Here is a 22,194-nt window from a genome sequence, read left to right on the forward strand (position 1 = left end):
ACTGGCCTAAATTGCCAGTTTCTCTCTTACTCTTATTAAAACGTGTTGTCTGCCTTGCATCTATGTTGTGAAATGTTAATACCAATCTGAAGCCAGAGTCCAGTAAAAAAGGAAAGATATAAATTTGGACCGTTTCTACACAGATGTCACTTTCTTTATAGAGGAAGAAGTGCTGAATGATCTTCTGCCCATAAAGGCATTGGGTCTGCAAACCATTAACCCTTGGGCATCAAAAGTCATTTTTTTCAGAGTTAAGTCCTAATGCAAAATACATTTGCTGTACACTGGACCTGCCAGCACCAAGGTGTTAAATCTACTTTCTAATGGAAACCTTTTGGGGCATAATTCCAAAAAAGGTGCGAAATAGCCAACCAAGCGAAGGTCGTTTCCAGTTTTGCATGTTCAAATAAAAAAGATCAAAGAGAAACACTCCAAATCAAGCACGTTTTGAAATTCAGCACCATCCATTTTCTGTGACTTTATATTCCCATGGTGTCTAATAAAAAAATCTATCCCAAATCCTGATACCTCCTTGGTCAAATGGTAGAGTGTATCCTCCCACACAAAATTAGGTTTTAAAGTTACCTTAGTCTGCTCCTTCTTTCCCATGCATCCTTCTGGATTACATCTTGATAGAGCTTGCAATATGGAAGCTTACCCAGCTGACAGTATTTTGATGGTTTCACAGCTTTGCCCAAGTTTTTCTTATTAGAAAGCCATACACCTTACACTGCATCATGGACGAAATTCTGAGTGACTTCAGGGCAAAACACCCTCTAGTATCTTTAGGACTACAATGGATTATAAAGGTGTTTCTTTCCCTTCTTTTTTGGAGCTTTCAGGAATCATCTGTAGCTTTGAAGGAAAAAGTGGTGGGTGTGCTTTTTGCTCCCGCTCTCTGGTTCTGGACTTCATCATAGAGTGAAAGAGAAAAATCTCCCATTGTTGTCAGGGGGTGCTTCTGTCTTCCACTAAATTCAAACAATCACTCATAGATGTTCCACGCTGTCTTTGCACACTGCCACCGTGTGTGTTTGATATATGCCCAGTTCTTCAGTGATACAGAGATGCACCTACTCACTGTCAAAATCTCCCTCCTCTTTCAGAATCTCTACTATTTCACATGAACCTGGAGTTCCCTTACGCTCCAGTATACTTTCAATGTTCAGCTCCTCCAAAAAAAAAATACGACATTCCTACTTCTTCTCCGGTGGGAACTCTTTTTTTTTCCAGGGAGATCTGTCTCCCTTCTTGAGTACTGAAGTGTTTGGCAACAGAGACAAATTTGATTGATTTCACCTATCAAGCTCTTCTGTAACTAGGACTTTTAGGATGCATCTTATTATTTTCTCTCATTATAGATGATAAGTCTTCTTGGGGATCCTTCCTTGATGGTAGTGTCACAACTGAATTGCCATTCCATCATGAGGCCACTGAGGTTCTCAGATAAAAGAATATACTAGCTGTACGTCAGCAACACGTTCTTCTTCATGTAGCTTATATATTCACGTATTGGAAGTACCAAATACCGATGATCATCAGTACATAACAAGTTCTCCAGGTGCACTCTTGACTTGTCTGACTATAAGGCTAGCTACAGACATTCAAAAAGCCTGAGGAAAAAAATCAATCTAAGTTATGTGGTTTCCTGTAAGCAGTGGAGTCTAGATTGGTGGTGAACAGAAAACACATTCGCCCTTTGGTGGGGGGAAGGGTGGAAATCTTCCCACCATTTTAAAACCAATCTATGTGTGCCGAACTTCTGTTCTGTTATGGATATAGACTGTTTTTTTGTGCTGAACTTCTGTTCTGTCACAGGTATAGACTGGTTTCTGACCACTTATACTGGAAAAAGTGTAATGTCTGTACCTGACCTAAATCTGTTTCACAATTTGATATACTACACATGTTCAGATTGCTTCTCCATTTTGCTTGAGAATATGTATACATTCTTCCTTCACCCCCCCCAATTATGCAGTAATCATATGACTTGACACATCCTAGTGTTAATAAGCTTCTTTTCAAATAGCTATGATTTATTTTTAATCCTAAATACAGCCTTTTTATTAATTAAAACATAAGTTAAATGGTTGTATAAAGAACTGAAGTCTTCAGAACCAATGGTAGTGTTGAGCTTACTCTCATCATCATAAAAGTCAATTTAAAACAGTATGCAGTAACTAAGGCCACAGGTCTGAATAATCTGCATATCCATCTCATAGTTTTTAGGTTAGTTGCCATCATTGTAACATATAGTGTGGATGGCTATCGATGGTTTTGATCTATTATGGCCAACAAGTATACAGCAAATGATTTCTGTGAAAATACAGAACAGAATATCTGAATCCATCCCTTCAAGTTACTAAAACACCTTTTAGTATCACTTGCAATTTAGCATCCATACGCATCTTGGGAAGATATAGCTGAAACATAAATCTATTCTTGGACTTTTGCTTACAAAAATATCATACCTCAGCTATAATCATATGCAAAGACTTTTTAGAGGGCTTTGTAAATGCCATCTGAATTTACGATGGCATTTTTTTGCCTTACAGCCATGGATGTTCCATCCCCAAAGCACCCACATAAAGGTATATTCTTCTATGGATGACTTCAGTTTGTCCTGCTGCTGTATCTAATCTGCCAAATATACTGGAAAAAACCCTCTCAAATAACATTTGCAATGGAACACACTTTATCATGAATTTCAAATGACTAGATGTTTAAAGTTACCTTTAAAAGACATTTTTTATCCTTATATATTTCTCTGTACAATAGGAAATGATATTGAAGCTAACGTCCAATCATGCATTAAATCGAAATATTTTACTCTGTCTTGCTATGCATTCAACATAATAATTCTTATATATAAAATTCTCATGAAATACTGTTATAAAGTAATTGGCAGTATGCTAAGTACAGCTTATTTGTGACATAACTGATTGCTTTGATAGCATACCTGCAATATAGTTTTACATAAGAGATATTAATCAATTTACATGGCATTGTACGTATATACATACAAAAAATAGGATCCTGTGATTCACTCTTCGAGTCTTGTTGCCCCGAAGACTTTGAGACATAGTTTAATAAGGACTTTTGTTTAAACACTTATGAAAAAATGTGTAAGTTAAATGCAAAATTATCAGGGTCAAATCCTCTCTGGATCTAAAATGACAATAATGAAATATTGATCTTCATTACCCTTAACAGAACCAGAACCTGGTTCCCAGTTGAATTATCGTCTTTGGCTAAAATATCAAAGGAAATTTGGTCCTGAAATTCCCCTAAACTTTCATGGGGCTTGGGTTCATCACTTCTTTAGTTTTCTTTAAAGGCCCAGTCTTAATTTTTATCAAAGTAATTCTATTAACTCCTTTGGAACATTGACTTTTACACAGTTTACACTGCTTTTTTGGAATATTTAACTTGTTACATCTGTTCAAGGAGTTATGTTACCTCCATTGTTATGTCCTGTCAAATGTTTGAGAGCCACTCTGATATGCTGATTGACGCCAGCAGATTAGTTGGTTTTTCTTTATTATTTATCTAAGTTTGCATTCGGAGGATATCGATACTTCATGTAACTTATTAGCATTCACAGTAGTTTAAACTGATGTGTGACATAATAGGGGTCTTACATTTTATGTCTGTCGAATTGTTGTTCATTAAACTTGATTTTGTTATGAGAAACGGGACACTTAGTCGTAGGTAATTAAGCAGTGATTGTGAGTCACTGCTTAATTTATGTAGTGAAGAGAGGATGCATCCCAAGCCAGCAGAAAAGGTGAAGCCAAAATATATTTGTTGGAAAAGCAGTGAACTCCCATTCACCTTGTACAATGTGTATACTGGAGTTTTGATGACTATAAACTGACAGATGGCACTTAATGTAATCAAGTGTCAGGTGATGACTGATAAAGTTTGCTTAGCAGTAAATATAACAGATTTACTATGACTGGCATTACCACAGCCATCAAAGTTTCAGGAAACTTAGTAGGATGAATTAAAGGTTTCCTACTGTAGCATACACGAGGAGAACCTCTGTAGAAGAGTAACTGCCCTCAGCGGTATTCTCAAGGTTATTTTCACAGTAGACCGATCAGTGCCTGAATGACTCCTCCAATACCAGACACTAATAGGGTTTCCTTGAACTTGCCTTTCTGAATGACGTGTTTTGTTGTGGTCAGGTTAAGGGCTGTGCGCCCTCTGTTAAGTTTTGCTCATTCCTTATTCTTTTTCATAGATTCACAATAGCGTTACAGGTCTACACTGTATTCCTATATATCTTTTGGAATTCATGTTTAGAGTCCAATACCAGAGAACTAATGGGAGTATTTTAGTAACTGTCTACTCAGTTAATACTTTTGAGATGGAAATAGCTAACAAACATGACTGAATTGAATCCAAGCCATGCATTACAATGTAGATTGTAAGTTCTTGTGGTGGCAAACTGTTAGATCGGTACTGGCTATAGTAAAGTGAAAGAGGATGGCTCTTACATTATACCTAGATGTCTAAGGACAGAGGGCATTACTCTCCTCTAATACCAGTGTAATTGCATCTACTTTGTTGCGTTTATTCCTGATTTACACTGGTGCAAGAGAAAGGAGAATGATCCCATAGTGTGTATGGAAAGAAAGTTAATATGTTTGTCATGTGAAGAGTCTTTGTCCACTGAATTCTTGGATGTTGTTCTCTAATTTGTTTCATATGTGTGAGTCACATACATGGAAATGATAAGACTGGGGATATACTCAAGAAGACTCGTTTTGTCACGTACTACTTGTACTGACAAATAATAGGGGGTATGGGATTTGAAAATATCATAGTGCTTCAGTGACCCGTAGAAGATGATGAACGCAATATATTCCTGTACATCCGTTGATTAAATATGGGTTGGAGGTTTGCGAAGTGCAGAGTTTTGGAAAGTCTTACTGCGGGACTTCACCATCAGTACAAATGGCTCCAGTAACCAGAGGCACTCAAGGACGAGGATTCCATTTGCGCTTGCATTTGTGCATTGAGCGGAAGGGTGTGATGCATGATCTGGAATGAACAAAATAGCTTTGTGTGTAGGAAGATGCCAAATTAATGAAAATTCAGAAAGCTTTCATTTTGAAAATTGGCACAAAGTTTTCAAGAGAAACGACCACAGCCAATAGTTTCAAGATTACTGCTATCTTGAATTTTCTATTTATTGCATACTGCAATGAAACCTCTTTTTAACTGGAACACCAGTGACAAATTAATACTCCCTTTTGGGAAAAATAAGCACATCTTGTTCCACTTAGCACCATTTTTGGCCTGATCTTGATCCAAATGAACTCTCACATACTCTGACTTGCTTTAATAAGGTGAGCAGGCTATGGCCAAATATGTTTGGCCTTTTCTACATAATTGTTAGAATCTCAGTACAATACATTAAAGAAATATATCAGTGTAGATTACCACCTGCTCTACAATCACTTTATTTTCCTTTTATTTAGCGCTGAGCTTTTACATTTATTCTGTAGTCAAAACTGTCATAAAATGAAAGTATAATAGACCTGACTATCCTTACAGTTAGATTCACATCAATCAGCAGAGGATCAGACCTCATTTGTGACTCCAAGAAAGAAATGAAGGGCTGGACTGTGATTCAGACTACATGTCTACACATAGTAGAGTAAAATCACCCTTAGACCCCACAGCGTTTACCCAGACCTGGGGGCCAGCTAGGGCTGGGTTACTCTTTCCTCAGAGCAGATCAGCAAGAAGAAGCCAAGAAAGGGGGAAAACTTGATGCCATCTGATTGACTGGCCCATGCAGCTAACTAGTTTGAAGGACATGTCACTTTGCTACTCTTGTGTAGCAGGGTGAAATCAGGCAAGAGTTGTGACTCAGGAATGCCTTTGTGCCAGCGTCACAGGGAACAGTGCAGCTTACATGTTACTTTTTGTCCAGGGCTATTGAAATCTAGTCCTTCTGTTTTTAAAAACCACCATGTTATCAGGTATACAATGTAAGACCTCTAAAACAAGCCAGGATTTTTAAACTTGCATGCCAAACCTTGGACATCTAAATTCTGTTTAGTCACCCGGCCAACCTGGGTCCTGCCACACTAATATTTATCTCCACAAAACCCCCACAAGGGAACAAAGTACCGTTTAACAAAGTGGCCTGATTTTAGAGGTGCTGGCATCATGCAACTCCAGATTAAATCAGAAAAGCTTCTCGCATGAGTAAGAGCTGTAGCATCTAGCCCAACGTTTTTTCTGGATGATTCAGCTTGAGGCCTCTGTGGTTTTACTTTCAGTTCCTGAATGCAGCGTCAAGAGAAAGACCAGCAATTAAAAGAAAAAAAACTTAGTGAAAAAATAGAAGAGAAATGTATCAAATGGATGGACTAAAACATACACAGGATCTATCAGGCATATTAACCAAACATATCATGGTGCTAAATGAGAGGGTTTTTTTAATTAAAAAAACCCAGAAAAAACAACTGACATTCCTGGCAGTCTCAAGGATGATGTGACATGGCTGTGATAAATTTAGAAGAATGGGACATATTTTGGCTTGTTCTTGGAAACCTCTTTCTTGCATGTGGACTGTATTTCTTCTTTTATTAACCCAAGCAAAGAATGTCTGAATTTTGCTGTAAAAGCACCATGCTGGCGCACCATAAAATGTGAATGATGCTAATTGCTTTGCACTGCCTAACTTTTGCCATTCCCCTCCCCTCTTAAAGGACAAAACATGCTTTGAAAATGAGTTGGCAGCTCATCTCCTGTGCTGCTTGTGGTCAATATTAAGTTAAGTAATTAAAATCTTCTTTGAATGTTCTTCTGAACTAGGAAGCAGCCATTTTTTTCTTGCGATCAAGTACGTGTAATCACTTGTAATAAATAAATAATTTAGGGTGGAAAATGTAATGAGTTAAAAAATGAGAAACTATATTGTTTCAAAAACAGCATCCAGTGGCAAGAATAAAAACAACTACTCCTGCGTAAACATTTCTCTGCCTACCTATTGGTTCTTTCATGGCTAAGTGTACATTAGAAATTCCAGTTACACGTTATAATAGCAACGTTGACCTTTTAAAAAGGACCCCCCGCCCCCCGGTGATGACACCACTCAGCACTATCATTGTGCAAGATCATTTGGCATTTTCATTACCAGTTGAAAACTCCATTGCTCAAATTGGCATTTGGTTGAAAGTTGATATATATTTCCTTGGCTCAAAAGAGATTTTCTGTGCATATAAAAATTGGTGACATCAACTAAATCAATTTTAGTGCAAGAAAAGAAGAATATTTTATTGGCTGGCTTAAAGGCTTTGTCATACCACTCAAGAAGCAATAGAGACTGGATGGAAGAGTGGCACACATTCTCCCCATACAAGGGAGCTTATGATCACAAAGAAAGTAGTCGCTGTGTATGCCTTAGTATAAATACAGTGATAGACAGTAGCCTTTGCGTGTCTGTGTTGGGGGGTGCTCCTCCTCATGCATGGCTGTGCCAGCACTGGGAAGGACACTTCTTCCTTAAAGTTTGACCATCTCCTTTAATTATACAGTTGGTCCAGTAAAAGCTATCACACACAAAATAACACATTTACTACAGCACTGAGGGCAGTGTGGCCCATTGTATATTCAGTGCACACCCATATTTAGGTAGTGTGTACCTGTCCTACACATGGATACAACAGAAACACTTGACATTGTCTCTTGTAATGGGCATTGTCTTTATTGAGGAAGAATGTCTACTGACTGTAAGAAAACACTTATAATTCTTAGTGTTGATAACATATGTCCACATAACTGTTAAAATGTTGGACAGAGCTAAATAAATTCCATCCTATTTATGACATTGAAGTGCACGTTCTCCTGGGCAGCTAACCATAGGATGAGGTGCATTAGCAGAGTTTGCATAAAAAAGATTGCAAATATTTCATTCAAACACATCAGACCTCATTCTACCTCTCTCTCTCTCCTTTGCCTCAACTGAACCCGCGCTATTTTCATCAGTAGAAAAAAAAACACCAGGAGGCAATTCCTGATGCTGTAACTTTGTTGCAATAGCCTATCAATGCTGAACTTTTATTTTTAAAAATTTCTAAAAATTTTTTATTTTTAGTTTCTAATGTTTTCTTGCCACAAAGAGAAAATGCCTTCCCTTGCCACAACGTGAAATCTTAAAAGACAGTCATAGCTGGAAAATTAGGATTTTACCTATTGCCCAACTTTGTTTAACTTATTGAGATGTGAACAGCAATACTTAATTGGAAACATTTAGACCCCGATTGTGCAATGTGCAAACAGACAGCTGAGGGTTGTAAATTGATGTCTTGGGGACTATAAAGCTGATGCTATTAAGCACAAACATTTTTTCTATTTACTTTAAAAAATAAATTAATTAAATTCAGACTCTAAGTCAGTACAATCTTACAGTCTTAAACTAATAAAAAATGAAGGAATGTAAAAGTTAAAGTTCCAATGGCAACTTATCTTGATCTTATAGGATATACATAAAACATTCTCTTCCATTTTCCATAAATTTATGATATTAAATATAAAGGATCGGAAAAGAGTCCAAAGTGACTTGCTATTGGAAGTTCTATTTATAAGCATTTCTGCATTTTTATTGTTTCAAGTTCTCTCATCAATTTTGCTTTATAGTTTCTGCATATCTGTCCATAGATAGATATGCTGAAAATTGAGTATATATATGCATGATGGATAATCAGGATGTGTGCATATCAATTTTGTAGAGATACAGATATTGTTATATACATAATATGAACAATCTGTGTATATACTGCACATCCTCTATTCTAGCATAGACAGGATGTAAAGGATTGCAAAACATCCATCCTACCAATTTTTCTAAATTCATGTCAGAACTGAGTGGAACACAGGGTTGATCCATTCTCTTCATATCATGTCAACAGAAGAAGTTCAGCTAGAAAAATATCTCAAAGTAATCATATTAACGCTGCAGTTGTCATTCTGTTTTCCATTGCAAGTTTTTGATAGATTCCCTGGGTAGAATAACTGCCCTAAAAGGTTGTATATGTGGCTTTTAATATAAAGACATCTACGTTCACATTTCTTAAAAAGCAAAAGGTAACCCCATGAATAAATTATTTTTAAAAACTCTGCCAGTTTAGTCTGAACTATCAGAGTCCAGACTAAGCTGGCAGAGGTTGTTAAGTTCATTTAAAATATCAGTCTGCAATAATCTAGTAACGCCCACGTGATCCAGCCCTTACAAATAAAGTAAACTTCAGTTTTGATAATAATGAGCTGCATCTTAACCATACTAAAGATTTAAAAGAAAAATCTGGCTGCATTTTAGTACTTATTGTATAGAGCAAACCATGGCCACCTCTTCTCCCAAAACAATCATAAATATAAGTGAACCTTCAACTTGCTGTTGTATTCAATTTTATTTTGTCCTTTAAGTTTATCTAGCTGCTTCTGCACCCACTTTCACAATGCATAGGCTGTCGTTCCATGACCTAGCATTATTAAATTGCACTTATCAATCATTCTTGCCAGGAATGCCATCGCCAACTACATTAAAGAAGTCAGAGAAGTCTGGTTTCAGCAGTCCCTCGCCTTCGCAGACCTCCTCCCTTGGAACGGCATTCACACAGCATCATCGACCTGTCATTACAGGACCCAGAGGTGAGGCCTTACCCAAGAGCCCCAATCAGCTTAAACTTTAGCCTCAGCACCCTGTACCAGAATGATTTTCTGTTGTCCGTAGCCACCAGAATGATTTTCCATTGACTGTAACCATCGAAACGTGGTACACGTGAGAAAAGGTTTTTCTTGTTCAAAGTTAATAGGCTTATAGTTTGATAGGTTGTAGGTCTTAAGAATCATGCTTGGCTTTGTTACTTTATTTGTTCAAACATCCGATGATAGTTCAACATGTCCAGAGTTGTCTTTATAAGAAAATCACAGGATGTGGTACTTACCGCGTGTTCTTACTATCTGTGTTGAGATAGATTGGAGGTTTTGTTTCTGTGCTTAATATAGGGAATCTTCATTCAGCATCTAAATCACACTTATCTTTTCACAGTCCTGTTTCTTCCTCATGTGTCATTTTATATTCATATTATTGGAACTAGTGTGCTGAAGAACTACCCTTGTTAGTCGACTCCTTTGATGTTGCAGCTTGGTTTCTACAACAGTTTGGCTGGTTTTCTTCACAAAATTTACTGATTGATTTTTTTCAAAAAGAACAGATATTCTCTGGGTCTCCATGCGCTTACAAAAATATCTCTACATTAACCTAGAAGAATAAATATGACACAGAATTCATATTAGAAAAGGAGTGTGTATGTGTGTTTAATAGTGTACAGAAATGAGTGGATCTTTTGGCTAATCTTTTTGAAGATATAAAAATGTGAATGAATAATCACTGCTCTTGGATTTTGCTTCCTTTAGAGTAGATAATTGTTTGGCTATGTCAGTTGGTGAGATGGGGAAACTCAGACCTGGATGAAAGAAGGTCCACATTTTCTTTATAAAGTGTCCTTTTTAGACTTCCTATGGTCTTGTTTATATTCGTCCAAACCAGGAGTATCCCATTGTCTACATAGTATCAGTTGATGAAGCATAAATCAGTGGGATTTTACCAACCTAAAACTGAAAAAGGTTGAAATCAGGCTTAGTGTTTCTTTGAAGTTTAAGAAATTTAAAACACACTGGATGTATCACTTGTGTAAGGCTTTTTGCTGTTGGCTTTTATAAAAATGATCTTTTTTCCCCTGCAAAGACTAGGGTCAAGATCCTCAAAGGTATTTACCACCTGAACTCTTAATTAGACACTTAAATGTGTTTGAGGCTCTGGGCCTACACTACCAGGCAAGCATACAATACCTTTAAAAAACCTTGATAATTGGTTATAATAGCAGCCATGATATGAAAATTACAGTTTATTCAGCTGCCAATCAGTCAACTCTACCCCTACCTTGTAAAAAAAGTTTCTGCCCTTTACACCTGTTTTATTTGCTGGTTACCAAATCCCATTCAGTATGTAGTTACATTTTATCTTATACCCATTTTATTTTATTTAAAATAATCCAGTTCATTAAACACCCTAACATGCCCTTATTTACACCTTGTGCATTTTTCATGTTATGTGGTTTAAGCTAAAATCTGTTGCTTTGCAAACCTTGTTTAAATTTAATCTAGAATCTCTTTTGTGACATTTGTTGTGCAGTAAGTAGGGACATCCTGTCCGTTATGTGAGGAGGCCGTCTACAAGGATACAGAGAATTTGAAAGAGAAAATTATAATGATTTTCCTTTCTGTTATTCTTAAATGGGGGAATAAACCCTTATACTAACTCTGTCGAACAATGGTTTTCAACCTTTTCTAGACTCAAGGCAGCCTTCCATCACTTTTGTGAATTGAGCGGCACCCTATTTCAAAAACTAACCTATTTATTACAGTGCTTACCTTTTCGCAGTGGGTTCAGGCAGTGGGGGCGGATCAGTAGACTGGCAGGGATGAGCTTGTGCCTGCGTTTATCTGCTTATTTCCTCATACCTGGCTTATCCTCTCCCACCACCTGGCACTCTGCAAAGGATCTCATAGACCCCTGGCATGCTGATTGAGAATCACTACTATAGAAAACTTTCATAGTTCCTAACGCATTATGCAAAAAACTGCTTCATCCAGACAAGTTTTATTCCACTTTGTTCACAAACAGTTTGGCAGGCTTTTCAAGAAGAATCCCACTCTAAATCTCTAAATTTTCTCCTAACCCTCTTAAGAATAACATCCAGTAAGGGTCTTGTACTAAGCTTTATTCCTCTGCAAATACACCTCATTCCCCAAATGTACAATAGAGAGAAAGGAAGCTTTACCGGCATAAACAGGAGAAACATAAGGAACAATACCATCCCTATATGAAATGAAATCATATTTCCCAGGCAGTGCTCATGTACGACTCTCTGTTGGAAGTTACAACTTCGCAGCAAGATAGTAAAAGATAGTAAATACATTGCACACTGCATATTTACCTTGCACGATGGGAATCTCAGCTTTCACATTACATTATGGTCAGCCGCATGCAATATTTTAAATGTGTTGTGGGAAGAGTATGGTGCAATGAGTACTCCCCATTCTGCTGAGAAGAATCTGGGAGAAAGGACTAGTATGTAAGTAGGTCACAGCTAAAATAAACCTCTGAGCCAACCAAACAATTGTGCAGGGATCTATTCTCCTTTTGATGTGTGTGTGTGCAAACATTTCACATTAACATGAATAAATTTTACTTGCGCAGTGAACAAAGTAGGTTACAAAGAAGAGGCTGTGGAGTATTTTAGTTATATGCCACTTAGCAGCCCATTGCTTTTAAGTTCTTCAGCATATTCTTGCACCATTCCCAGGCTTCCAGCCATTCTTTGGACCCCTCCTAGAGCGTACTTCTTAGTCTGCAGACAAGCAAACGCCAAGAAAGCCTTTCCCAACAGTCTGCAGAATGAAGCCTTTTGTGAACAAACAGCAGAGTGGAGGAGCAGATCCGTTACGAGATCTCTCCGTTCAGAGGTGTACCACAGGACTAAACAGCTGGAGAACCTCTGTTCCCATGATGAGGGATGCAGCAAACAGCTGTACTGTGTTACTGAAGTCTGTTTACAGTGTCTTCATCTCTGTCAGTGCTGTTGCCTATGTTCAACTTAGCTATGCCATGGCCAGCTGAGAGGTTCTGCAGCCAGTTAACCAGAAGACCAGATGAGTGCTGGCCCAAGGATGCTTATGGCTGATTAGTTCCAGTGGGTGGTGGCAAGATTACCAAGATCGTTTGGTGCTAAGTAACCAAAGTGCTTCATGCATCCATATTTGTTTAGGGCAGGTTTTCTGGAGATGACTCTTTGAATACACTGATATCTTCTCCAGACCAGCGTAGCTAAGGCTCAGACTAAAGCATCTGGTGGCATCACTTGTAGGCTTAATTTTAACATGACCATCAACTTAAATTCCATTTCAGAGCTTTGAAAATTCAGGCAGATAAGAGTTTTTAGACAATAAATTAATATTACGCAAGGGCGAGGCTGTTTGGTTGTCATCATCTTGTCTTATAGTGCTAACACATTGCAAAGCCATTGCATGTTGCTAGCATCCTTATTCATAATCTTTAACAGACAAGAATACTATGGGTGCCAGCAATATCTGGGCTTCAGTGGGTGAATCTACACATGCGCTTTAATGTACAGTAGCATATTTTACTGTGCATTAAAGCATCAGGTAAAAAAAACATGCAATTATACTAATGCACATTAAACAGGCTATCATGCGATAAATAGGCTATTGTGCGTTAAGCCCCATTTTAAAACTGCGCATTCGTTAGGGCGCATTAAGGCAGCCTAATGCACATTTGTTTAGTACTTCACATTAGAGAGTGCCTATACATGAACCAGGAGGCTGCTCCGACACTGTAATTACAGTGTATCAAAGCAGACTCGATTAATCAATTTGCAGACTTGATTAATTGTGTCTGCTGGAACATAGTAATTACTGTGCTCCAGCTAGCCCATGTGTCTCATGTATCAGTGCCTGTGCGCTTCGAAATGGTGGCGGGGGCATTTTAACTAAAACTCATTTGATGAGCTTTAGATAAAACGCCCGTGCCGCCATCTCGAAACACAGGGACGCTGATACACAAAATGCTCTTGGCGCTTTAATTAGAGTGGCACTTGGCGCTGCTTTAATTAAAGTGCCCCTCCCCGCCCCCCCGACACACACACTCCTAGAGCACGTGTAAAATGCCCAGAAGTACTAAATTGAATGTGCAAAAGTGTCTTAATGCATGTGTAGATATGTCCAGTATGTTGCTATTTACACTTCCCTGCCAGGTCCATGTATAAAGTCACCAAAGTTAAATCGACCATGATAAAGTGATCTTAGATTATATAGCAGCCCATGTGTACCTCACTTCTGTACATCACACAGTATGACTTATAATTTCTTGCAACCAAGAAAAGGAAAGAAACAAAGAAAGGGAGAAAGAAAACCAGTGTTCAGAAATGAAGGGGAGACATATGTGCAAAGAACAAGAGACATGGCAGATAGTGAGGAACCTGAAGAAATGGGTATGCAGGCAGAGGAGAGAAGGGCAGGAAAAAGACAGCTAGGGGAGTGACTGTCTTAATGTTGTTCCACTCACGTAACACAGCATTTCTGCCGAGACTTGGAAGTGGGCTTCAAAACCCTTTCTGTTGGTGGCCCACTACACTACAACACACAGGGTTGCATCAACACAAGACTAATTTTGCTGCTCATTAGCACATCATGGCAAAAGCCGTACTATTGTACTACTGCAAAGTAGAATTAGTCTACTGTACATTAGAGTCACTAAAAGGCATGCGCCTTTTATTACAGGCACTAAACTTAATGCGCAATACCTATGGCACATTAACGCACATGTAAACGTGGCCACAGTGAATCAGTTTGTGAACATCTAGAAGCCCGCTTTAATGATGTGCAACCAAAAAAGAAGATTTTGAAAAGACACATTCCAGACAGGACTGCCTCCTACCCTTCCTAAGAGTGGGCACCAGCAAGTGAAACAGGGTGAATATATCCAAACTAGATCTTTTGATGTAAGACATTGAAAGCAGCAAGCCAAACAGTTGTGCCACAACAGGCAGATGTCATATAGGCTATGCAGGGCCTAGATATAATGTAACGCTGACCAATGCAGCTTAAAAAGAAGTAATTAGCCATGCTAGTCTGAAGTCAGACAGAAGGCAGGGGAGAATGGCACCTTAAAGACTAAAGGGCATAAGCTTTTGTAGGAAATAGCCAACTTTGTCGGTCCATTCTTGGCATCTGATGAAGTAGCTTGTTGCCCTCCCAGTGAGAGAGAGAGAGAGAAGGGTTTGCAAACGGTTAAAACTGCAGCTAAACAAAAGTCAGGGACCGTGTAATTAAAACCCTACCTTTATTGTATTTTAAAGAGTTACCCTGTGACATAGGAAATATTTAAAGGAGCAGGCTGTTTAGCTAATTTGTGTGTGAGTGAACTGCTTAGAGGAGTACTATCCTAAATTAACTGTAAGGCCACCCACTGAGCTTGCCTCATAAAGGGCCATGATTGCTCAGCTTCGTTTTGTATAACCGTTCAATAATTACTAGATAAATGCATAACTAAAAGCTCTATTACACTAATAATTTGTACTGAGATAGATGTGTGGGACACCATGCTGGGTTAATTTGTCATCCCCGCAGCAAACTTCTAAAGAGGGCTCTTTTGCAGAGGAATTGTGTTAATATGTTGTTCCAGTGAGGACATGTTAAAGCAACAAGATGACTTGGTCTCTTAATCTCTTAAAGAGGCAAAATGCCTTGAGGGCGAGTGCCAGAAAGAAGAATAGGGGGTGATTAACACAGTGGACCTAGATTTAAACTGATCCTGACAAAGAGAGCTGAATAAAAGGGGAGGGGATGGTAAAAATACTAACAGGATTTCATGCATCTAAAAAAAAAATAACATAAAAATAAAATCTGCAGGACCAAAGTGTTTTACCCATCTCTTCACTGATTACATATTCAGTTTCCTTGCTTTCTTTGATATATCCAAGAAGTTAAACTATATGCTTTGAACAGTGCACTGAACTGTAATATTTTTATCTCTGCTTTATGCTAAATTCTCTATCCTCAGACGCACACAAAAAGCACATTATTACTTTAAATATGGAACCCATGTTTAAGCATCAGAGCTCTGGATTTTCAACCTCCCCTATTGACAGAACCATAAATCATCTTAAAGTTAAGTGAATTACTGTAGCGTGGAACTATAGCTTTAACAATGTTTATGTAGTATCAGCTTACCATCTACAGAATGAAAGGGGGAAAAAACACTGATATTAGAAATGGGAATGTGGAGTCCCATTAACTTAACAGCAATATATCACTCCAAAGTCACAGATTCCATTACCATGCCCTTTTTAGTATCAAAGCAGAATTATATCATCACACACCTAAAGGTTATGTTTTTAAAGAGAACTTACATTTCTAGTGTAAACTTATCAACTGCATTTCATTATGAAATAATCTCCACATGTTTTTTTAACAGTTGTTTTTATCTTGCTTATGAGAACCCATTGCGATGATTTAAATAAAAAAGCAAAAGTTGCCAACATTTGATAGGAAACAGGAGTCACACACATAGGTTGAATGATCATTTTTGACCATGCAAGAAGATCTCTGGCCATAATTAGAGGGACAGGGTGCTTATTATTTGGAGGGCATTGTTTTTGGTTTTGTTTTAAACTTTTTTTACTATCCTTTCAGTAGTTATCCTGTAGAATATATACAAGAATTTCAATAAGTTTTGAAGCTCTCTCTTTCTCAAGACTGCTGACTTATTGGCCAAGTCCAATTCCAGAATCTGGACTGCTAGTGCTCAGTTTGTTTCCAGAGACTTTCAATATAGCAGCCTAGATAGAGCCCAGAGTGACAACCTCATCCATCCCCATGTCCAGTCCTCAAACATAGCCCTTTGCTGAGCATTTTAAGAGGTGTAAGTATGAGGCCTATTTGCCTTCCTTTGGTACTGGAGAGTCTCTCTCATGGTAGAAACATTTCCAGATGGTTTTCAGCACTTTGTTCCACATGTGGGACTGATAACTAACCCAGAATAGGGGCTGGTTTTCAGTGGTGCAGATGCCCAAGCTCAGTTTGACTGCAGTGTGAGCACTCAATGGACACATGTACACATGCACTTTGCTGCGCACTAGACAAATGTAACCTCAGTAAAGATCACCATCTACATGTATGCAGCAATTACTGCACACTAGATTAATTTAAAGCGCTGTTTGCCTAGTACCAACAAACACAAGTACTAGAAAACGGCACTTTAAATTAATTTGCCAAAATGCACATGTAGACGCTGACCGGGAGCAAATTACTCCCAATCAGCCCAGGCAGCAGGGGGTCACAACTGCTGTCTGGCAAAGCCCCAAGCTGGCAGGGGCAGGGGGGAGAGCTTATGGTTTAGTCCAGAGCTTTGTGCAGTTGGGAGCTACTACCAGAGCTGGGGCAGCTCTTCCCACCCCTGCACAACTTAGGCCTGATTCCCATGCTCCCTACTAGCCCAGGGCTGCCCCCAGAGCCCCCTACCAGCGTGAGGCTGGCACCCAGGGAAACCTGGAGCTCTCCTTTGCTGCTGCAAGGGGGCAGAGCAGGGCAGGAGCAGCCCTGAACTAGGTTGCTCCTGTTGGGCTCAATTTGCTCCTGACCCAGGCACGGAAATAAATTTGCAGTAAATTCAGGTGCATGAATTGCATGTGTAGATGTGCCCAGCATTACTGAAAATCAAGCCATGTTTCTCCAGTCCTACTCTCATTGGTGTCCACAAGAGCTAGATCAGCCTCTCTATCTATTCTCCTTGAGTATTTCTCTCTCATGCATTTCTATGCTGAGTGAGCTCTTTTTTATTATATTTTGAAGGCGCAGTTAATGTTCACCTACTTGACGTGGTAGTAAATATCAGTGACACCTAACCCCCAAGTCAGGCCTATGGACACCCATTTGGGACCTGCGTCTCTTCTGACTGAAGGCAAAACTCCAGCTGAGTTTCAGTGAAAACAGGATTGGGTTCACAAAAAACTTTGCTCATCTACAGGCCAAAAGCCTGTTATTAGCAATTTGCCAAATTGGTCTTCTCCACTTAAAACCAATTTTGCAAAACGATATTGAACTTCAGCAGCCTGTAATTCTGCTGCTGGCATGCTGAGGGACAGGTTCCACCAATGGAGGGCATGGCTCCCAATGGTGCTTTCCACCTTGAGTCACGTGGCTTTTCACTCTGCCAAGTGAGTGTATGCTCAGTGCTATCATTATGTACTTACATGCTCTTCCAATAGTCAGCATCTCTGAGACACTGCGAAAGCCACATTCAAGAAGTCAGCGTTCTGCAGTTGGCCACCAAAGTCCATTCCCAAAAGGAAGCGAGACAGTAGTGATTTTCAAAGGTGTTTAAAAGAGTGCTGGATTCACTGTCACTGAAATTCAGCAGGACTGAATGAATGAATTTCTTAGCACCTTGGAAACTTGCAGCCCAAGTTTCTTCATCTTTTTTTCTTTCCTTTGGCAACTGCTCTCATCACTGAAATCTGTGGTTTTAAAGCTATTGTTTTAGTCTTCGACTCTTCACCTCTTGTATTGTATTGTACACAGACGTGTAAATTCCTTTCAACAAATCTGGATTATTGCCAGCTTTCCTTATTAAAAAGTCACTCACCATATTTCTGATAAACACAGCTGTTTCATGGTGTTTGAAAGCATTTCACATCAGCCAGCATTGTGGCTTAGCCAATTAGTACTCTAATATGGTCAATTTTGAGAATAAGTACCTTCGGGGTACAAAGGGTAGAATACATCTTGCATAATTTGAACTGGCACTTGCACCACTTTAATGCTATGAGAAGGATTACAGCATGCAGGGAGTTAAAGCAACTTAAAAGCCTTAGTGGATATATCTAGGAGAACAAACTACATTATAACATGTGCAGATAAATAACTTTTTTAAAAATACTTTCTGAATTGTAATGAAGCCAATTATTGTGACCTCAAAACAGGCTGATAGAAAATACTCTTGTTTCATTACAGTTATAATATTACTATTTCTAGGAAGATTGATCAATGTTTAATGAGCTATTAGTAAACTTAATTATCACTTTATACAGCAGCTATCTGAGCATTAGCCCCCAATGAAACCAATATACCGTCTGTTTAGTGGAACGGACAAGGGCTGTATGCTGCTATGCAAGGGCAATGGCTTGATTCCCCAGTCTTTTTTGCTTGCTTGGGCTGGGAACTGGGGTAATAACCATTTCCAGGGTTGGAGAAGAGGAATGCTTTCTTTCAATCCCTCTTAGATACTTAAGAAGGTATGCAGAAAGAAATTCATCCATTCATCATGGGGCTGGATGGGTTTGGTATGGCTCTTGGGCTGAACAGAAGGGGAAAGGATAGGTGGATCAACTCTCTTTTCCATCCTATATGTCATGTCTATTTCTTAGGGTTGGTAACTGGAGGGGTTTTGCAAAGTCTTTTCTCACACCGTTGAGCACTTACTGACAGAAGGAGTCCCATTAATTTCATTAGGACTACTCATGTGTGTAAGTGGCCAACAACCTACAGAAGGGCCCTGTGTATCCAAATAAAATGATACCTAGCTTCAAATTAACTGATTCTTTATTGTCTGATCATACAGTTGAATACAGTCTACTACTTCATCTCTCATTCGTTTGCTCAACACACACAAAATGCTAATCTAATCAATGAGGATGGCTTGTTTTATTAGTAATTTAGTTTGTTATTGGCTACTGCAAATCAAGAGGGAAGGAGACAAGGGTGGCCTTCATAATCAGACATTTCAATTCAGCAGTCTGAGAGAAAATCCTCTAACTTTTATGCTACATAGCATTAGAAACCCATAAAACACAAAAACCTAGCAGGATGCAATGGCTGTAGCACATAATTACTTGGCCCAATAACAGTGGTTTTAAAGTATTCAAATATATGTTGTAGGCCACCATATATTATCATCTTATCTTTCTTCAACAAAAATTCTGGGGTGTTTCAGATAAACTTCAATGCAATTAATGTAATGGGTGCTTTAAAATATTTATGCTTGCTTTGAGATAGGATAATTCCTATTTTCCAATGCACACATACACAATTTAATAACACTGGGGAATCCTAATGCTCCATACTTAGAACCATACCTTGAAAGGAAGCTCCAATTTTCATGTCTCAATATTTTTATAAGGCCAATTTTTGTCATGAAGTGAGTGAGGTTCATAAGAAGATATGAATTTCTCAAGTTTACCTGTGCAAAAAAAGGTATGGCTGTGTTATATATGACATAATGGTAGTATTTCTATGTTGCCTTCCATCTGAGGAGCTCAAAGCCATTTACAACTTACAGAGAATACCAGATTGAGGTTCATAGTACCCCAAAGTAAAGTCAGTAAATAATACTATACCCAATGTACAAATGGGGGAACTGACACGCACAGGATTTAAGATCTGCACTTTCAAAAGTGACTATATGGAGTAAATTGAGGGTTTGATTCTCAGAGGTGTTGAGCTGACCATATAAATGAATACTTGAAAGCACTGCCTGCAGTGAGTTGCTCTAGGTGAGAGGTGAGTCATTTTCAAAATTAGGACCCATAAACATGGTATTGTGACTCCTACTCTTGTGCACTGATAATTAGATGAAGCTACAGGTAACGGGCTGGAAGTCTGTCAACCAAAGCAGTACATTTTCTGTTCAGGGTCTTCATAAACCTTTACTCCTTGAAAGCCTTGCATGGACATACCAATCCCTAAGAGTTTGTAGACTGCCGTTCCCTTCATGCGCAGTTTGATAACAACTTTCTTGTTGCTGTATGGACACAGAATGTAATGTTCCTGGCTAAGTAAAACATCTCAGCCAGGATTTTCACTTATACCTGGATTATTAATGATTAACAACTGAGATGGTACAGTTTTGCAAAAGCTAGTATGCTGTAATGCTTCATTAACATGGCAGGGAAGGAATGTGCCTATAACACTAACACTAGATTACACCACACCTGAAGGTAGATTGAGTTTTACTATTTGCACTGCTCTACTGGCAGGATTTGTTGGGATCCTCCTACGGAACTGGGAATCTATGTAAAAAGCCAATGCCAAAAGCAACAAGTCTCTGTCCAATCTGTGAATCTCTGAGAGCTTATGGAAAAGGGAAGAGGGAATTAAAGTAATGTCAAGGGTGCAGCGCTGAATATATATCACCAGTGTAAATTTCTGTTTGAGGAGCAATGAAGGGAGGGAAGAGAATTCATATAAAGTAAATTATGATGCTACAGTTGAGATAACAAGAAATAGGAGGAAAATAGACTTTATGGAAGATCCTAGGAGACCTAAGGAGGGGAAATACCAGCCTGAAGTTGAATAAGGCTTCACATCCTCTGATCAATTAAAAATGTTCACAATGATATACATGTTCAGTAACCCAGTGGTATTCCATATTCCTGGTTTTCTGCAGTAAGGGAGGTCTCTTGGCATTTTGTTTACTCTGTATTTCTCTCCCAAACAGACTGTATTAGAAGTGTAGGATCTGCCAAAGTGGATCCAGCTAATCACTTGTATCAGGGTTTGGATCTGGATCTGTTCCACTGAGCTGTATCAGCCAGCCTGCAGGATTTCTGGAAGGGCTCGAATCCAGGGGTTGGGTGATCAGGGGGAGGACCACCAAATTCTGGAATATGAAGCCCTATTGGGGAGCGTATGTGTGCAGCAAAGAGGAAAGTAACAGGTACATTACGACAAGGGCCTGTGGTGGTAAATGCCACCACCACTTGCCCTGCACCTGCAGCTGGAGGCGGGTCTGGATTCAGCCCATGAGGCTGGTCTTGATCTGGCGTGTAAGGTTCTCCATAGTCCAAATCCAGCCTAGAGGGCCAAGGGAGCTTGACACCCGGGATCTACACCTAATGGACAGGTTCTTAAGACTTTAATGGTTAGCATACCATATCTCAAAACTCAAAAGCACTTGGCTTGTCACCTTTGTAATGTTAATCAGGTTAATTAGAATGGATTCTCATGCCGATAAACCAACCCTTCCTACGGCTAGCTAAGATATACTGATACTGTCAGTGGGATGCTAAAAACAAATCCTTGGGAAGCGTTGTCCCTTACCCCATGTGTTAAATGTTGGATCATCCATTTGGAGAAAATGAAATTCCACGAATCTAGTAGGTCTTGCATTGTCTGGGGATGGCTGCTTATCCAGCCTTGTTTCCCAGACCTGCCTCCTTGGCCACGTTCAGATGAGCACAGTTGTGTGGTATGTGGCACTGCAGATATGTCTGCAGTGCCACATACCACATATCCAGGGGTCAAAAAAAAGAGCAGAGCAACGCCTGCTCAAAACTGGAGCCTGACCAGCCAGAGCTACACTCTTGCTGCCAGCCAGGCTCCACCCGGCAGGATCTGCAGCCCCAGGAAGCCCCCAGGATCCCAGGTAAGGCTGCTGGGGCTAACCCAGTGCTGGCCCCAGCTTCCCCTACCCCACCCGGGGTAACCTGCTGTGCACCAGAGGGCGCGTATCTCGAGTATTCCCCAGGGACAAGTCGTGGTGGCACAAGGTGCATCGCTGCTGGTTGTTCCCGGGGAACCATACATCCACGC

The 22,194-nt window shown here is 39.4% G+C and overlaps 1 protein-coding gene across 6 annotated transcripts in view; it reads left to right on the forward strand.

Moving 5' to 3' along the window:
* Window positions 1-22,194, forward strand: part of NFIA (nuclear factor I A) — a 310,278-nt gene that overhangs the window by 241,699 nt on the left and 46,385 nt on the right. For 4 of the 6 annotated variants that reach the window (XM_019489142.2, XM_006277944.4, XM_014593908.3 and 1 more), the window contains exon 7: window positions 9,544-9,672. The exons of the other annotated variants lie outside the window; for them this stretch is intronic. In XM_019489142.2, the coding sequence (XP_019344687.1) occupies window positions 9,544-9,672 (129 nt within the window). The remainder of the gene's footprint in view (window positions 1-9,543; window positions 9,673-22,194) is intronic. 6 annotated transcript variants of the gene reach the window in all.

The sequence above is a fragment of the Alligator mississippiensis genome, chromosome 5, assembly GCF_030867095.1.
Source record: "Alligator mississippiensis isolate rAllMis1 chromosome 5, rAllMis1, whole genome shotgun sequence".
Classification (NCBI taxonomy): domain Eukaryota; kingdom Metazoa; phylum Chordata; order Crocodylia; family Alligatoridae; genus Alligator; species Alligator mississippiensis.